We start from the raw sequence: 15,958 nt of genomic DNA on the forward strand, positions 1-15,958 counted from the left end.
TATCCATGACCTGACAACACATTTTTAAATACATACTAATCTTCTATTATCTGTACCAAAATTTCTCCATGTGTCTACTGCATGTTAGCTTGGTCGCTATACACTACAGACAGCTAACAAAACTGAATCAGTCATATAATATACTCCAGGTAGAGATGTGAGATACAATGCTTACTTCTAAATACAGCCATTTGCCAAATAGAGAAGATTTGAAGCACTCACATTTTATTGAGGACTCTAATGTTATTTCACAAAAAGGAAAAATGTGGACAAAGCTCTACAAGAGACTAGAAGTAAATGTTTTAGTAACTGATTTGTAGCTTATTAAATTGTCATAGTTTTGTCCAATTTTGATCTATGGCATAGGTTTAAAGTTAGTGTATTAAATTAGCAAACTGGTATGCAATTAAATATTTTAAATTTTGCTTGCTGAGGAATATTGAAACAATATGTCACAATTCTTCATCACAATATATGAGCTTACTTGACAAAGCATACAGAAAATAAAAATATAGCTAATAATATATATTTCTATATAGAATATATATCATATATACATATTTATATGACCAAAGCTAATTGCAATATCAGAAACTAAAAAGAGCTGCCGCCAGCACAGTCCTGCTAGATAACCTTATAATATCTCTATGTTAATTGGAAAATGCTTCCTTGGTGGGGGGATGGAAATGGAGGCAAATGCATGGGAAGGGGTATTATTAGAGTCAAATGTAAATCAAGTCACGTTATAGTTAGATCGAAATTAGGGATCTTTGCCCTATCTCTATTCAGGATACTTTATAGAAAGAAAAATTCTTATTTTCTACTGAAAACATTTAGTGGTAAAATTATAAAGTTTATATGAAAGTGTAATATTAGAATTAATTCTAGTTTTGGAAAGCTATACACTCATCTCATTGACTTGAACATATAAATTCTACTAAAAACAACCAAGTAAATTATTAGCACTTGTGACACTAAAGCTAGGATAATGAATTTCCTTCTAGGTACATTGCTTTGTAATGGACAAACTTCATTGAAAGTCTGTCATTTTCTACTAAAAACATCCTGATAAGCATCTCAAGTCTTCCTATTGCATTTTAGTAAAATAAAGTGGGCAATTTTATTGTGAATTCCTAGATTATAGTAACAACTGAATTGGACAGAAATCATTGGTGTAAGTGGCTCATAGCAAAGATAATATATGTGGTGAAATTTCGTGTTGTCAGTTTGAGACCAGTGAAAGGTACATGGCTTTAAAAAAAAGGAAGTTTTGTTTTACTAACAAAAGTAGCATTGAAAGAATCATTGAATTCACATATGTAAGATGGGAAATTGCTAGTAATCAAGGGACTGGTTAGAGTGTAGTGTTTCTCATATTGGTTTCAGTTTTATTTGGTGAAGAAATAGAAACATATAGATGAAATTTATCTCTTGCTTTCACAGGGTGCAATAAAGGCTACCTAAGGTATAACACAAAAGGTCCAATAAGATACAATGATTATTTGATCTGAAACTTGAAAAAGTGAAATGGTTCTCTATTTCTTAAGGATAGTCTTTTGATTGTCCCTGCATATTTTCTTGCATTAATATAGTATCAAAAGCAATATGGTAAGTTTTCATACTATTTTATGTTTATTGGTTTATTAATTTGGTAAATGTTATACACTCAGCAGCTATGGAACATTTCTTCTAATTCAGATAAGTTCATTACTTTATTGAACTTGACTTTGGTAGTTCTTATGCTAGGAATGTGGTATATCTATATCTATATATATACATATACATATATATGGTGATGAACAGGGTATAACAGTTACATAAGTAAGGTAATGAATACATTCCTTTGTGATTTTAGAGTGTTAAAATCTTTACCTTTTCTGTGTTGACTTTTGGTTCCTTTAATGAAAATGTAATTTTTAAGACAAAGTGATTATTTACATTTACAGTCATCTGTCACAAGGGGGGTTTTATGGAGTGGACTGAGCAAAAATGTGAAAACATGGGCAAGGTAACAATGTCCAAAAATAAGTGTACTCACTACTTTATGTATGTAAATGTAAGTCTTCTGTATATCACTCCGACAATAAAATTAAATTAAAAAAATTTAAAGATAAGTAGTACAGACCTTCCCATTGAGAGTCTAAAACAACACAGAATGTTAAATATGTGTGATTCCTGACTACACAATATCAGTAGTGCTAATCAGTTACTATGATAGTCAAAAAAGATAGCTTTACACATTTCTACATTACACAGACCAAAGTGGGGATCCCTCTGGTTGAAGTCCAGTACTATTTGCACACATTGATATTACACACGATATTTAAAAGCAATACCATCCTCCAAACTTGTGAATCAGTATGTTGATAGGAAGCTCTTGGGGCCAAGTGATACGGAGAAAACAAAAATAGTGATAGCTTAGTAACTGATTTTTTTTTTTTGTCAGTTGGCGGGCTTGAACTACTCTGGGCCTGGGCGCTGTCCCAGAGCTCTTCAGCTCAAGGCTACTGCCCTACCCTTGAGCCAAGCCTAGTGGGGTATTTTTTTTTGCCAGTCCTGGGCTTGGGCTCAGGGCCTGAGCACTGTCCCTGGATTTTTCTCAAGGCTAAGGCTCTACCACTTGAGCCACAGCACCACTTCTGGCTTTTTGCTACATATGTGGTACTGAGGAATTGAACCTGGGTCTTTGTGCATGCTAGGCAACCACTCTACCACTAGGCCAAACTCCCGGCCCCAATCTAGTATTTTCTAAATGAGTAAAGGAATCTAAAATTTACTCTTTATAAATGATTGATTTTCTAGCTAGTCTGAGCATATTATCAAGTACATATTATCATCAACCTATAGTAGCATATATAAAAGTTTTGGATCCATCCATATCCACATACAAAATTTTACTAGTCAAGTGTTAGGATAAAAATAGTTTACATTGGTTGGTAGTTTGTCCTAGGTGTAGAGTGCTTTTTTAGCATGCATGAAGCTCTGGGTTCAATTCCTTCGTACCACATACACAGAAAAAGCCACATATGGTGCTGTGGCTCAAGTGGTAGAGCACTAGTCTTAAGAAAGCTCAAGGACAGTGCCAAGGCTCTGACCCCAGGACTGGCTAAAAATACCTTACATTATCATTATCAACTTCTTTATCATTTTAATCACTATAATGAAACACGTGTTTTGAAAAATAGTCATAAAAATTATCCTCAAAATCTAACTTAAATTTCTTAATGATACATTTCCTTTATGTTTGTTATATAATTTAGATATGCATATAGAATTAAACTTCTGAACTAAATATATTAACACTTTTCCCCTTATGAAAGAAAATAATGGACATAAAACTAAATAGAGATATAAATCTCTTGACTTTAGGTAGGTACTTCACACTTATCTGAATAATATTTCTGGTTATTTTGTAGCATTGGTCATGGAAGTTTCATTTATCAAGGAATCCAAAGGGGAAAAATGAAAATCTAAATATGTATATAGATAGATAGATATAGATATAGATATATATAGAGAGAAGTGAAGTTATTCCAGTAGCTTCATTGTTTATGACTAAGATCCTGTAAAACAACAACAAAAACCCACTTTATTTATGACTAATGAAGAGGAATCTTGGTTTGAATATAGAATCCAAAACTTAAAATAAGCATAGCATTATAACTTTAAAATACATATTGTAATAAAAATAATACCAATGCCATGAACTAATATAGATCATTAAATTCCTTCCTTCAGTAGATAAAATACGAGCAGAATTTTAATTAGTATATTAGTATAATGAAGCATATATTTATAAAATACCTGACAAATATTAGAAAACATTTTATATCTTTCTCATAAAATCTTATTTATTATTTTCAATTAGTTAATAAATTATATAAAGATATGATGACTGTAAACATTAGCTAAATAGCTAAAAAAAGGATCTCTAGGATATGGAAACAAGAGCTTTATCTTGTGTGATTATTGCTCTTAATGTACTATGTTATTTCTCATCTCTTTTTCTTGCCTTTTGGTTAATCTTATATTGTTACACTATCTGACCTTGTTACCTGGTATATGGTATATACAATTATTTCTATATTTGGAATAGGAAAGGGAATGGGGGAAAAAGATGATTGAGAGGGAGTGGAGAGAGAGAAATGGGGACAAAAACATAAGGGATATCAATGTGTGAGAAGTAATGCACCTATTACCAGACGAATGTAATTGTAACCTCTGTATACATTACTCCAAAAATAAATAAATAAATAAGTAAATATCAAATTGCAGGGTATAAGATTAACTTTATACTTTTTACATTATACTCCTATTAATATTGATAATAAATGATGTATGGTTCTATGATTTATTAATCTTCTTATGCTTCCACTTAGAGTTTTACAAACTTTGAGATGAATTTCCCTTTATTTTTTTCTGAAATATATATTACATCATTTTTGTTATTTATGAATCATCTCATTGTTTTAGGTAAATACACCTAAGAATATGACAGCAGAATTTCACTAAAATTTATATTTCAGAATATTTCTTTTTTATAACTTTTGAAGCAATTTGTTTAACACATTATGTCCTCCTCCAAATAATTTTCATATATTAACTATGTTCATTCTTTCTATTATAAGAAAAGAAAATTTATTTTATGAGTTTATGTCTGTATTCTATGATTCTCTTTGAAAGGTTTTAATATTGTACTGACTGAAGTGTAGCTTTCTTGTTACTTAAGTACTGTTAGAGTCTTGTTCATCTGCACAATATGATCTTCACAGTGTATGTACATTGAACAAGGCTATATGTAATACACGTTAACTGTCTATTTAAATTCTTAGTTTATAAAATTCCAAATATTAATGCAGTCATAAATCAGAAGGAATTTTATTTCAAATCAATTTATGTTAATCATATGATTAGAGTGGATTATAGATCTTTCATTTATAATATATTGAATACGAAGATTTATTCATGAGAGAAACTCTGTTAATAGGTACAATTAGATTACAAATGAAAGCTGATTTATAATCCATTATAATCATATCTTCTGCAAGAAAATATTTCCTCTGACATCTCTTCTATTTTTCTTTCTTCATCAGGATTGGATCATAGTTTTCTGCCATATGGAGAACTTTTTGAAAGAGGAAAAATTGATGGAGAGAAATTACTAGACATCACCAGGAAAAAACTTATTGAACTTGGCATAACTCATACTGAACACCAGGACATAGTATTACAAGCAGTTGCTAGTATTAGCAAAAAGGTAAGTGGTATGATATTTTTTTTCTGTTTTCCATTTAAGAAAACATGTTAGAGGTAACAAGGAGGGTTCTGTCTGCTATAGGGTCTAAAATAAATAAGATTTTCACTGTTCTAGCACAAAGTTAGCTATGACTGCTATGATCTTTGATTACAATGCTTAATACTTCGGTGAGCACGAGGTGTCTCATTGGTTACAAAATGCACAAATATTCTGCCTAAAGTCATTTTTGCAAGATATGAAAAATCAGTTATGAGGACCCTAGGAAATTCTTGACATATATTTCTATGAAAGAGGATTTCTGTATCTATTGTTGCTCAAAAGAAAATTAAGAATGGACTTGGCACCGGGGGCTCATGCCTGTAATCCCAGAAGGCTGAGATCTGAGGATCTCAGTTCAAATCCAGCGTGGGCAGAAAACTCCCCGTCAGACACTTACTTTCATTAGCCACTCAAAATCTGGAAGTTGTCCTATGGTTCAAGTGGTAGACTACTAAGCTTGAGCTCAAAAAAGCTGAGGGACAGCATCCAAGTATTAAGTTCAAGCCTTACAAACAATCAAAAAAATAAATAATGCTATGATATCATATTCAAGGTTATGCATGATATTTCAGTCATCTGTTTCAGCACCTATAAATAGAATTATTTTATATAATAACCAAGGCATGTGGAAATTTAATAAATATGTCATAAAGACACACCTAGATTATTCAATAAATATAAAATAGTTGGAGTTTTACTTATTTGAGAGTTGCAATAATGCCAAATGTACTCATCCATTCAACAAATATTTTTGAGGACCTTTAATTACTGAATTTAAGCCATACATTATGGATATGTGTAATTTTGAGTCTCCACATTTCTTATTTGATAGATTTAAAAACAGCTGATTTCCTTTAATACATCTTAAAACCTGATTTTTAGCAGATTTAAAATATTCTAACATGGAATACAATTTTTACATGAGTTTAATCCCTGCTTTATCTATATGAATGAGTTTGATCCCCATATGGAATACTTCTTTTTGTGTGTGTGGGTCATGGGGCTTGAACTCTTGGCCTGGGCACTGTCCCTGAGCTCTTCAACTCAAGGCTACTGCTCTACCACTGGGTCTGAGCATTGTCACTGAACTCTTCAGCTCAAAGCTACTGCCCTATCCCTAGAGCCACAGCTCCAATTCCTATTTTCTAGTGATTACTTGGAGATAAGAGTCTCACTTTCCTTAATGCCTGGGCTGGCTTTGAACCATGATCCTCAGATCTCAGCCTCCTGAGTAGCTAGGATTACAGGTATGAGCCATTGTACTTGCTTATATAGAATACTTTTGTAAAAAACTGGATCACATTTTTATTTTTTTTCTTTTTACTTCATATTCTGTTCAGACTTTACAGGAGTTTTGAAAATGCATGTTTTAATTGTACTTTATATCTTGTTCAGTTATGTATTTGAGACTTTTCTAGTGAACACCATAAAAATTCTTGTACACTGCCTGAATGAAATGAAGTTTTTAATCATAGAGGTCTTAGTTGGGCAAAAATTACTTAATGCTTTATTTTTCTTCATGAAAAAGCTATAGTTTAAATTCATCAAAAACTCAAACACTTGTTTCCAATTTACAAGAACTCAATTTCAAAATATGTGATGGAGAAAATGAGAACCGAATTGATTTTTGTCCAGTAGCTAAGCAGTCTCTAAAATATCTTGGTATTGAAATCTGGCAAATTCCATATAGTCTCATAAATTAATCTTTGTAATTAGTCTAAAATGGTACACGACCCCAGTAGTGTGTATGTGTTTCAACATAGTTTGTTTTGAAGGAAACTCAAAATGGAATTAAAAAACACACATTGACCCCTCTATAACTTTTATTGACTTACAGAGGATCCTGAAGACTTAAAAAAAATCTTCATTTTCTGAACATTTTTGATATCATTTGTGAGATTGTACTAAAGATAGTTTGAATGAATGGCCAAGGCTGTAGGCTATATTTTGATGAATCTAAAACATTATCGTTGGAAAAATATACTATCCTTTTCAAAAGTGACATTTCAAATTCACTACTAAGAAATAAATGTCACCAATTAACCTCTCAATGCTTTATTAAGAAAATATACTTTATTAATTAATTGTATATGAATTTTAGAGATTTTAGAATAAAAAACAATCTGCCTCTCTAATCTATGAACTTTGCTATTCTGAAAGACTATATGCTCCCTAAGGTATGGCCTTGGATAATTTTGGAACCTTAAGTATTAAAGATATACATTCCTCTAGAGGTCATAGATGCACTTTTATATGGATGGTTGAGCAATGAATTATGGTAAGACTATTTCTGACTCAAATTCTGAATATGAGCCAAGTATCATAGTATCTTAACTGGACATCTGGGGCTCTCAGAATGACATAGTTATAATCATGTTAGATTACAAATGATCAAGAGAACATGAGCTAGAAATAACCAAACAAAAAATAAGCAAGGTACATATTTAAGTAACAATTTTTATGGGATCGTGTGTGTGTGTGTGTGTGTGTGTGTGTGTGTGTGTGTGTTCTCATGCATTGGTTCTGGGGTTTGAACTCAAGGGCCAAGCTATTGTGCTCATCTGTTTCTCTACCACTTGGGTCACAGTGTTTCCAGTTCAGGCATTGTTTTTGTAGTTAATTGAAGACGAGTCTCCCAGAAGTTGAACTGTGATGCTCTGTTGAGTCTCCCAGAAGTTGAACTGTGATGCTCTGTTCTCAGCCTCCTGAGTAGCTAGTGTTATAGGTGTGGGAATCATTTTGTATAAAGGAAGTATTTGTGTTTTCAAGGAAGGATGAAATTTTAAAAGAGAACATCCACCAGTATTTATAGACTATAACTACATCACTTGGCATATAGTTCAGTGTTAAAAAGCCATAGGTGTTCGTTTACTATCAAAGGGAAACACAAACAAGCTGATACTACAGGAAAAATAAAGGAGAACAGAAAGACATTTTGGTATAAAATCATTGGTTTCCTAATAGCTTGTGTATTAAAATTTTATAAGCTGAAATATGGTTTGTATGTTGTTGAAACTTGGGGATAGTGTTCAGAGATCAAAAACTCTAGCAAGCTTTATTAAAAATCTGGGCCGGGAGTTTGGCCTAGTGGTAGAGTGCTTGCCTAGCATGCACGAAGACCGGGGTTTGATTCTTCGGTACCACAAACAGCAAAAAGCCAGAAGTGGTGCTGAGGCTCAAGTGCTAGAGCTATATAGCCTTGAGAAAGTCCAAGGACAGTGCTCAGGCCCTGAGCTCAAGCCCAGGACAGGCAAATAAACAAACAAACAAACAAACAAACAAAAGAAAAATCTTCAGAGACTAGGTTAGTCTTCTTTCTTACTGAGAGAATATGTTTATGGAGAGAAGGAGCTGAAGTTGGAGATTGATGAAATATTCTTAATACTATTAGGAAACCCCAGGTTTAAGCTCCAGAATTGGCGGAGAGACAGAGATAGAGACAGACTTATACAGGAGGAGAAATGTTAGCAATACTCATTTACAATAAGTAAAAATTGTATCTCATATGATTAAATTTTAAGTTCTGTAATAATTACCGACATGTGTGATAAGATAATGCTGTTGTAAGTAGGAATTCAACACTGTAACAACTTCAACCTTTTTGTTTTCTTTGTATCACAGAAGCCCATAATTACTGCTAGTGCTATGAGAGACCTAATACAAACTTTGTATATTCACTGCTGGTTATATAGTCTATTAAAAGTAGTGGTTGCTGCAAGGTGCAGTGGCTCATGCCTGTAATCCTGGCTACTCAGGAGGCTGAGATCTGAGGATCCAGGTTCAAACCCAGCCCATGTAGGAAAGGACTTGAGACCCTTATCTCCAATTAACCTCTTGAAAACGGGAAGTGGGGCTTGCCTCATGTAGGTAGGGCGGTAGCCTTGAGCTGAAGAGCTCAGGGATGGTTCCCAGACCAAGGACAAGCCCCATGACCTACACAAAAAACCGTGGTTGAAAAATATTTATTAGATATGTTTTTGAAAATGCGAATATAGAATGAAGAAAATCATATTTTAAAACATCCATATTATAATGCAAACCAGTATTTTTCATTCATTATATGTAATTTAGTGTATGCCATTTTTTATAGGTTGGTCGTGGGGCTTGAACTCTGGGCCTGGGCGCTGTTCAGCTCAAGGCTACCGCCCTACCCCTTGAGCCACAGCCCCACTTCCGGTTTTCTAGTGGTTAATTGAAGATAAGAGCCTCTTTATTGCCAGGGCTGGCTTTGAACCGCAATCCTCAGGTCTCAGTCTCCTGAGTAGCTAGGAATATAGGTGTAAGCCACTTTGCCCAGCTTGTGTCAATACTCTTACCAGAATTTTCTCTCAAACCCACATAAAGCTTAAATATGAGGCAGAATCCATCACTCTGATAAGAAAACTAAGTTGTGAGTACTTTTATTCAGATGTTTAGTAGAAGGTTGTTAACTTTACTGGTTAATTAACTTTACTCTTCTTCTTGTCTCTAAGAAATTCCAAAAACAAGAAAAGAAAAATAATTTATTGGTTTACATATGCCAATACTGATCATTTATTATTTCATATACTGTTAGGTTTTCATTGGAACTTTGGATTATTTTAAGTACATTTTTATAATACATTTTTAAATAGTGAGGATGTATGAAAGAACTATTATCATGAAGCACACATAAAATATTCAGACATCCTAGCAGTATTTTAAGTATGTTAAGGCTATTGTTCCGTCTCTCCACTGTGTGAAATGTAGAGATTACTATCCAGCTTTCTTTAAAAATATATCCAGTTGCCTTAGTCCCACATTGCTGTAACAAATGGTTGTTAATCATAACTATGTTAGAAGAATGGAATGTGATTTAAATGATGTCAAAGCAGATGGTTTACAGTTCTGCAACTGGAAGGAAAGATCAGCAACTGACTTCTTTGTTTCCAGACTCAACTCATTTAAGTTAATTTAAGTGTGCTGAACATTTTTATTTTAATTATCTAGAAAAATATTAACATCTTTTTCATCTCAGGAATGAAAACACTTTTATATGTACAGATTTTTTTCATTAAAATATCCTGTGCACTTTTCTATTTCAGTGTAACAGAGTTAGATCTCAATAGATCCAAACAGATTTAATAGGAAAAAAACTCTCTATGTTAGATTGTTATTTACAGAACAATGTGCTAATGAATGGCAAATTTTAAGCAACTAGCATTATACTGAATGAATATTTCCATGTAGTGGGATAGAGAAGCACATAAATGTGAAAATAAGTGTGCAGCAATATAATAGGAAAGATAGGCATTATAGTTTAAAATTGCTAAGTACACAGTCGTACTATGCTTTCTGTTCTAGTACACATTAATAGTATATTCATTAATTTAATATTCTAAAACATCACCTATTTTCTCTGTGTTCTTTTCATTTTTATGCCATTGTAATACTAAAATTGATCTGAAATAATTGAGTGTATACTTAAACCTCACCAAAATAAATTTTGTCCTTATCTGTTAATTATTTTATTTTGAATGAGTTTTTAATTCATTAAATATTGGCTGTAATATAACATTTTTTATATTTGCATTACCTATTTTGAGTATATTAATTTCCCTATATAATTTTATTATATGTTGCCATTAGTATATATTTTCAATTAGAGTTCATCTTCCTAAAAACTCTATTCTTGATACAATTTTACAGTACCAGATGTACTGTACTTTTTAAATTTTCTCTATTTCATTTTTAATCTTATCAATTGAAATTAAATATAATGGTTAAAGATATGTAACAGCAAAAACCCCTGAGTAAATTTTTTACTAGATATATGTTACCATATGGTGCACTGTATGTATGGTAAATGAAAAGTTAGTGGATTTATTTTGTAATCTTACTATATAATTTAGCACTTAGTGTATAGAGAAAAATTCCTCAACTCAAGATATTTAAATTTAAAAATTGGTAGCTGGTCAATTTTATAAAGTCTGGGGTAAGTTACAGTTGTGATGGTGGACTTGAACTATTTGGACAGCTGCTAGAAATGTCATTCTATTAATAGCAAGACATGTGTCTGACTATGCCTACTATTCCCTTCCTTCACTACTACTTGCTAACTATAAGATAACATGGTCACTCTCCCAAATCTTCTGTCACTTCTAAATAGTTATTTTTAAGTCAGTTTTTGAAACAGAAAAGCTGTTCTCATAATGATTTTCTTTTCTGAGAGATGAATTGCCAAGGGTTCAAGTCTCCAGATTCAGGTGATTTTTAATAATCTTGATATGGGAGTGGAAGCTAAAAATATATACATATTATTTCCATAACAGAATCAGCTTAATGAAGAGAGAATCTGGAACTTGAAGTAGAAAAAATTAATCATAACATTATTTTACAAAATTTCTCATAATATAAATATTTTATAATGTACCAGAATATTGGTTAGATATAACTGTAATCACAAGAATTTGTAGCTTAAGTGTTTTAGTAGTATTAATTAGCATATTCAAACTTTATTCCCAAAGAAGTGGAACTGAAATGCACAATGAATAACTAAACCACATACTTACAATTGTTCTTTAGCATCATCTTTTTAATCTATGTTTCTTGTTCCTTGGCTTTGTTTTTTTAATAAGCTTTGTTTTTTCTCCTTTAGAGAAAAGTTGGAGAGGAAGATATGGAAAGAGAAGATCAGGTAAGGAAACAATGGTTACAGGAATAAAATATAACCTATTGAATATTAAAGAAAAACATTTTTATGACAGTATGAACCTAACTATTATGATACAGATGGAATCAGCTTTATAATTTTATGGTTCAAAATATAATTAATGAGATGTTTCAGAGTCCCAACTATTAACAGCTGCTTGTAATGTGGAAAGAAGCGAATCAAATGTGAACTTTTCTTTTACTACCTCAAATATCCAGATGGAAACATCTGGATGACTAATTGATATATGTTGCATGAAGGCTAGCCAATATTTTTTCTGTAAAAGTTCAAGCATCTTGTCTATTGGTCCTGAGCTTATACCTCTCTTGGTAGTTGTACACATTGTTACTCCCTTGCCTTTTTTTTTACTATTTAATCTCAATTATATACATGTGGCTATGTGTGTGTGGCTGTTTGTGTTAAAGTACATAAGTTGATTTCATATTTCTGGACATAGCAGTAGCATAGCATTTTATATGTTACCTACACTTTAAGCTGCTTCTAAGTAGTAGAAGTTTTTCCATTTCATGTCTTGTATAGGCCTGCTTATTAAATAAATTATTATTAATTTGACATTGAATTAAAGATGAATCTTGCAAGTGAAGGTGTGGAGGAGTTCTTTTAGATATATTTAATCAAAGAATTATCAACATCCATTTTAGTCACAGTACTTAACAAAGATCCAATATTGGTGTGATAAGAGTCTTAGAGATTATATATAAATTCTCCTGTAGGTATGTTACAATTCGTATAGATTACTTCTGCATATGAGTTCACAATTTTAAGGACTAATGATATGTCATTGTCATCTTTGGTGGGATTATACTAGATATGTAAATGCTTGACTAGAAAATATGAAGCTCTATCACTGACAGCAAAATATATATCAAATTTAGACAATGAACATTCTCTGTTTAACTTAAGGAATTTCAATCTTTCTCCTGAAATCTGATAGCCTATGAGATTATCTCTTTTCCTGATTTTTTTTCTTTTGCTTTTATTTTCTTTTCCCGATTTTAATCACATTTAACCTACTGGTATTATGTATTATTTAGTTTCTGTAGTGGGTTTTAATGGTGAACACAAATGAATATTGTCAAATACACAGGTCTCATATGAAATTTTGCCCAAATGCTGTCATGGACAAATTTTACTCGGAGCTTTAATGTTAATTTTCCACAGATTCTTCTGTTCTTCTAAATCCTTCTGGTTGCTGTTTATTGTTTCTTTATTTACTTTTAATTCAAGAATGCTATTGGAAACAAATGAAATTTGTTGGATATATGAGAAACTCAAAGAAAACTTGTCCCTGTAAATTATTCAACAGACAAGTTCAGAATGCAGGCCCTGGAGTCAGGCTGTCTGGGTTTCCATTTCATGTAACATTTACGAACTATTATGACCTTGTGCACAAGTGTGTCTTAGCGCTTATGCAGCTTTACCTGTAAATGGAGACAGCAGGCTAAAACAATAACAATTATAGTTAGGATTTTTGTGCAGACTGTTGGTTAGATGATACCTGACATTTCTATTTCTCCCCCTTCAACCCCATCTTTCTTTTACAACAGTTTTATTTCCTTCACCATTTATTTTATCTTCTTTGTTCACTTTACCTTTATTATAACTGTTGTTGTTCTCATTGAAAGGTTGTCACTAAATGGTCTTCTGGCTTTCTGCTCCAATCCACACTTCACAGTTCATCTAGAGTAATCTTCCCTTAACATCATCCTCTTCATACAATTCCCTTGCTCAAAAATCTAAGTGATCACAATCAGGTTTCTAAATCTGTTATTAAAAGCTGCTCATGGATTTAATGCCAATCCTTAATGCTAGCTTTCCTTTTCACTTTTCAACACTCTTGACTTTCCTATTTTATTTCCGGCAATCAATTCTATCTATTACTGGTTAAAAACAACAGCTGTTAGGAATGTAAGAGAAAAAAGCTGTCCATCTAAAAAAGATATGATAGTGATAATTAAGGCAATAATATTAATAGCTTACATATGTTTATAACTATCATTTGTAAATCAGTCCTATATAAGTATATAAAGTATATCTATGTATACTTTATCATATATAATATATGTCATATATGTATATATATGATATATACAGCACATATATATATACCATATATATGTACAATATATAATTTCAGCCTTACAAATGTTTTTGGGATCCTTGTTATATGAAGGTTTACTTTTATCTCGACAAGGAACAAAGATTTTTTAGAAGAGCCAACAAGCATATATAATATACACATTTTGAAGATACTGATCTTTAAACCACAAGAAGTACTTTTTCAAAGAAAATTCTAAAAACTGTCTTCAAAGACACAGATTAGCCAGGTGCCAGTAGCACATGCACTATAATCCAAGCTACTGAGAATGTTGGGGGTCTTATCTCCAATTATCCACCAAAAAAAGCCCCAAGTGGAGCTGTGTGGTCAAACAGTACAGTGCTATCTCTGAGCAAAAAGTCTCAGGTACAGAACCCAGGCCCTGAGTTCAAGCTCTAGGACCCAAATGTGTGTATGTGCAAGTGTGCATACACACAGAGACACACAGACACACATACAGAGGCTGCTTATTGAATTATGAACAGTCAAATGCCTAGAGGAATACTGGGAAAAAGACTCTTCAATTCTTTATGAGGATCGTCTAGAGTATTTATAATTAGTTATTTTTCAGAGACGGTTTCGTGTTTTTTGTTGTTTTTTTTCCTGCATCTTTGATAACAGCAATTCTCCTAACTTTTCCTTTCATTTAGATGTGATTACAAATGTAGATTGTTTATTGAGATGGAGCCTCGCTAGCCCTTTGTATAGATTGTTTTTCCAACACTAAGAAATAGTGAAGTATGTGTCTGATTTTTTTTTTGCAGAATCTGGAAAATAGGAAAAAATCCCCCTGCATCCTGCTTCTATTCTTTGAGACTTATTCTAAGCCTTACAATTTGAAGAAACAGAGACAGTTAGAAGAGAAGCAAATGTATGGGTTGAATGATGGTATTCCTCCATATCTCCACTTAGCTATTTGAAAGACAGGAAAATTAGTTTTGCTCAATCAAAACCAGTATGGGCTTGTGTTTGTTGTGTAATACAGATAATTGGCCTCAAGCCCTTGTGCTTTCTAGGCAAGAACTCTACCACTTGAGCCATACCCAGAATTCTTTTACTTTTAGTTTATATCTCAGGCCTGGTCTTTGACTACATTCCCCCATTCCACTTCTAGAATAGGCAGGAACCCAGGTGTGCACCACCATAACATGTCTTGATTTTGAGATAGGCTTATCACTACCTTTGCCCCAGGATGGCCTTAAGTCATGATCTTTTCTCAATAACCAGAGTAGCTGGGAGTTTGCAGGATTAAAGGCATATGCCATAACCATCTGACTTATTTAAAATTAATTTATTAGTATATATAAATTATACCAAGGTTTTTGTAGCATTTTATATATGAATATATTATACTTTTGCAAGTTAATCTTCTCTATTATTCTTTCTTGTCTCTCAATCATATACCTCCCCTTCACTTTACAGATTTTAGTGAGTTTCATTAGGCTATTTCCATATACATATAATGTATTTTGATCGTATTCACCCTCAGAGTGCTCTCCTTTCCCCTTTCCTATTCTTCCTATTCACCACCAATAATTCCCATTTGTATTTATGTCATATAATATACTTTTAAGTTTAAATTCCATTTATGGGAGAAAATGTGAAGTTTGGCTTTCTGAGCTTAGTTTATCTCACTCAACATGAAACTTTCTTATATCACTGACTTGCAGTGATACTTATATTTATTTGAAGATCTAGAGAAGGATAACAATTTTTTTGCCAGTCCTAGGCCTTGTACTCAGGGCCTGCACACTGTACTTGGGCTTTCTCAAGGCTAGAGCTGTATCACTTAAGGCACAGCACCATTTCTGGCTTTTTTTCTATGTATGTGGTACTGAGGAATTGAACCTGGGTCTTTGTGCATGCTAGGCAA

The 15,958-nt window shown here is 32.5% G+C and overlaps 1 protein-coding gene across 1 annotated transcript in view; it reads left to right on the plus strand.

Annotated features, from left to right (window-relative positions):
• Positions 1 to 15,958, plus strand: part of LOC150041105 (uncharacterized) — a 324,318-nt gene that overhangs the window by 66,379 nt on the left and 241,981 nt on the right. The window contains exons 4-5 of the mRNA XM_090327132.1: positions 5,094 to 5,257; positions 11,913 to 11,951. Of these exons, the coding sequence (XP_090183258.1) occupies positions 5,094 to 5,257; positions 11,913 to 11,951 (203 nt within the window). The remainder of the gene's footprint in view (positions 1 to 5,093; positions 5,258 to 11,912; positions 11,952 to 15,958) is intronic.

The sequence above is a fragment of the Megascapheus bottae genome, chromosome X (genome assembly GCF_031878675.1).
Source record: "Megascapheus bottae isolate mThoBot1 chromosome X, mThoBot2.hap1, whole genome shotgun sequence".
Taxonomy (NCBI): Eukaryota; Metazoa; Chordata; class Mammalia; order Rodentia; family Geomyidae; genus Megascapheus; species Megascapheus bottae.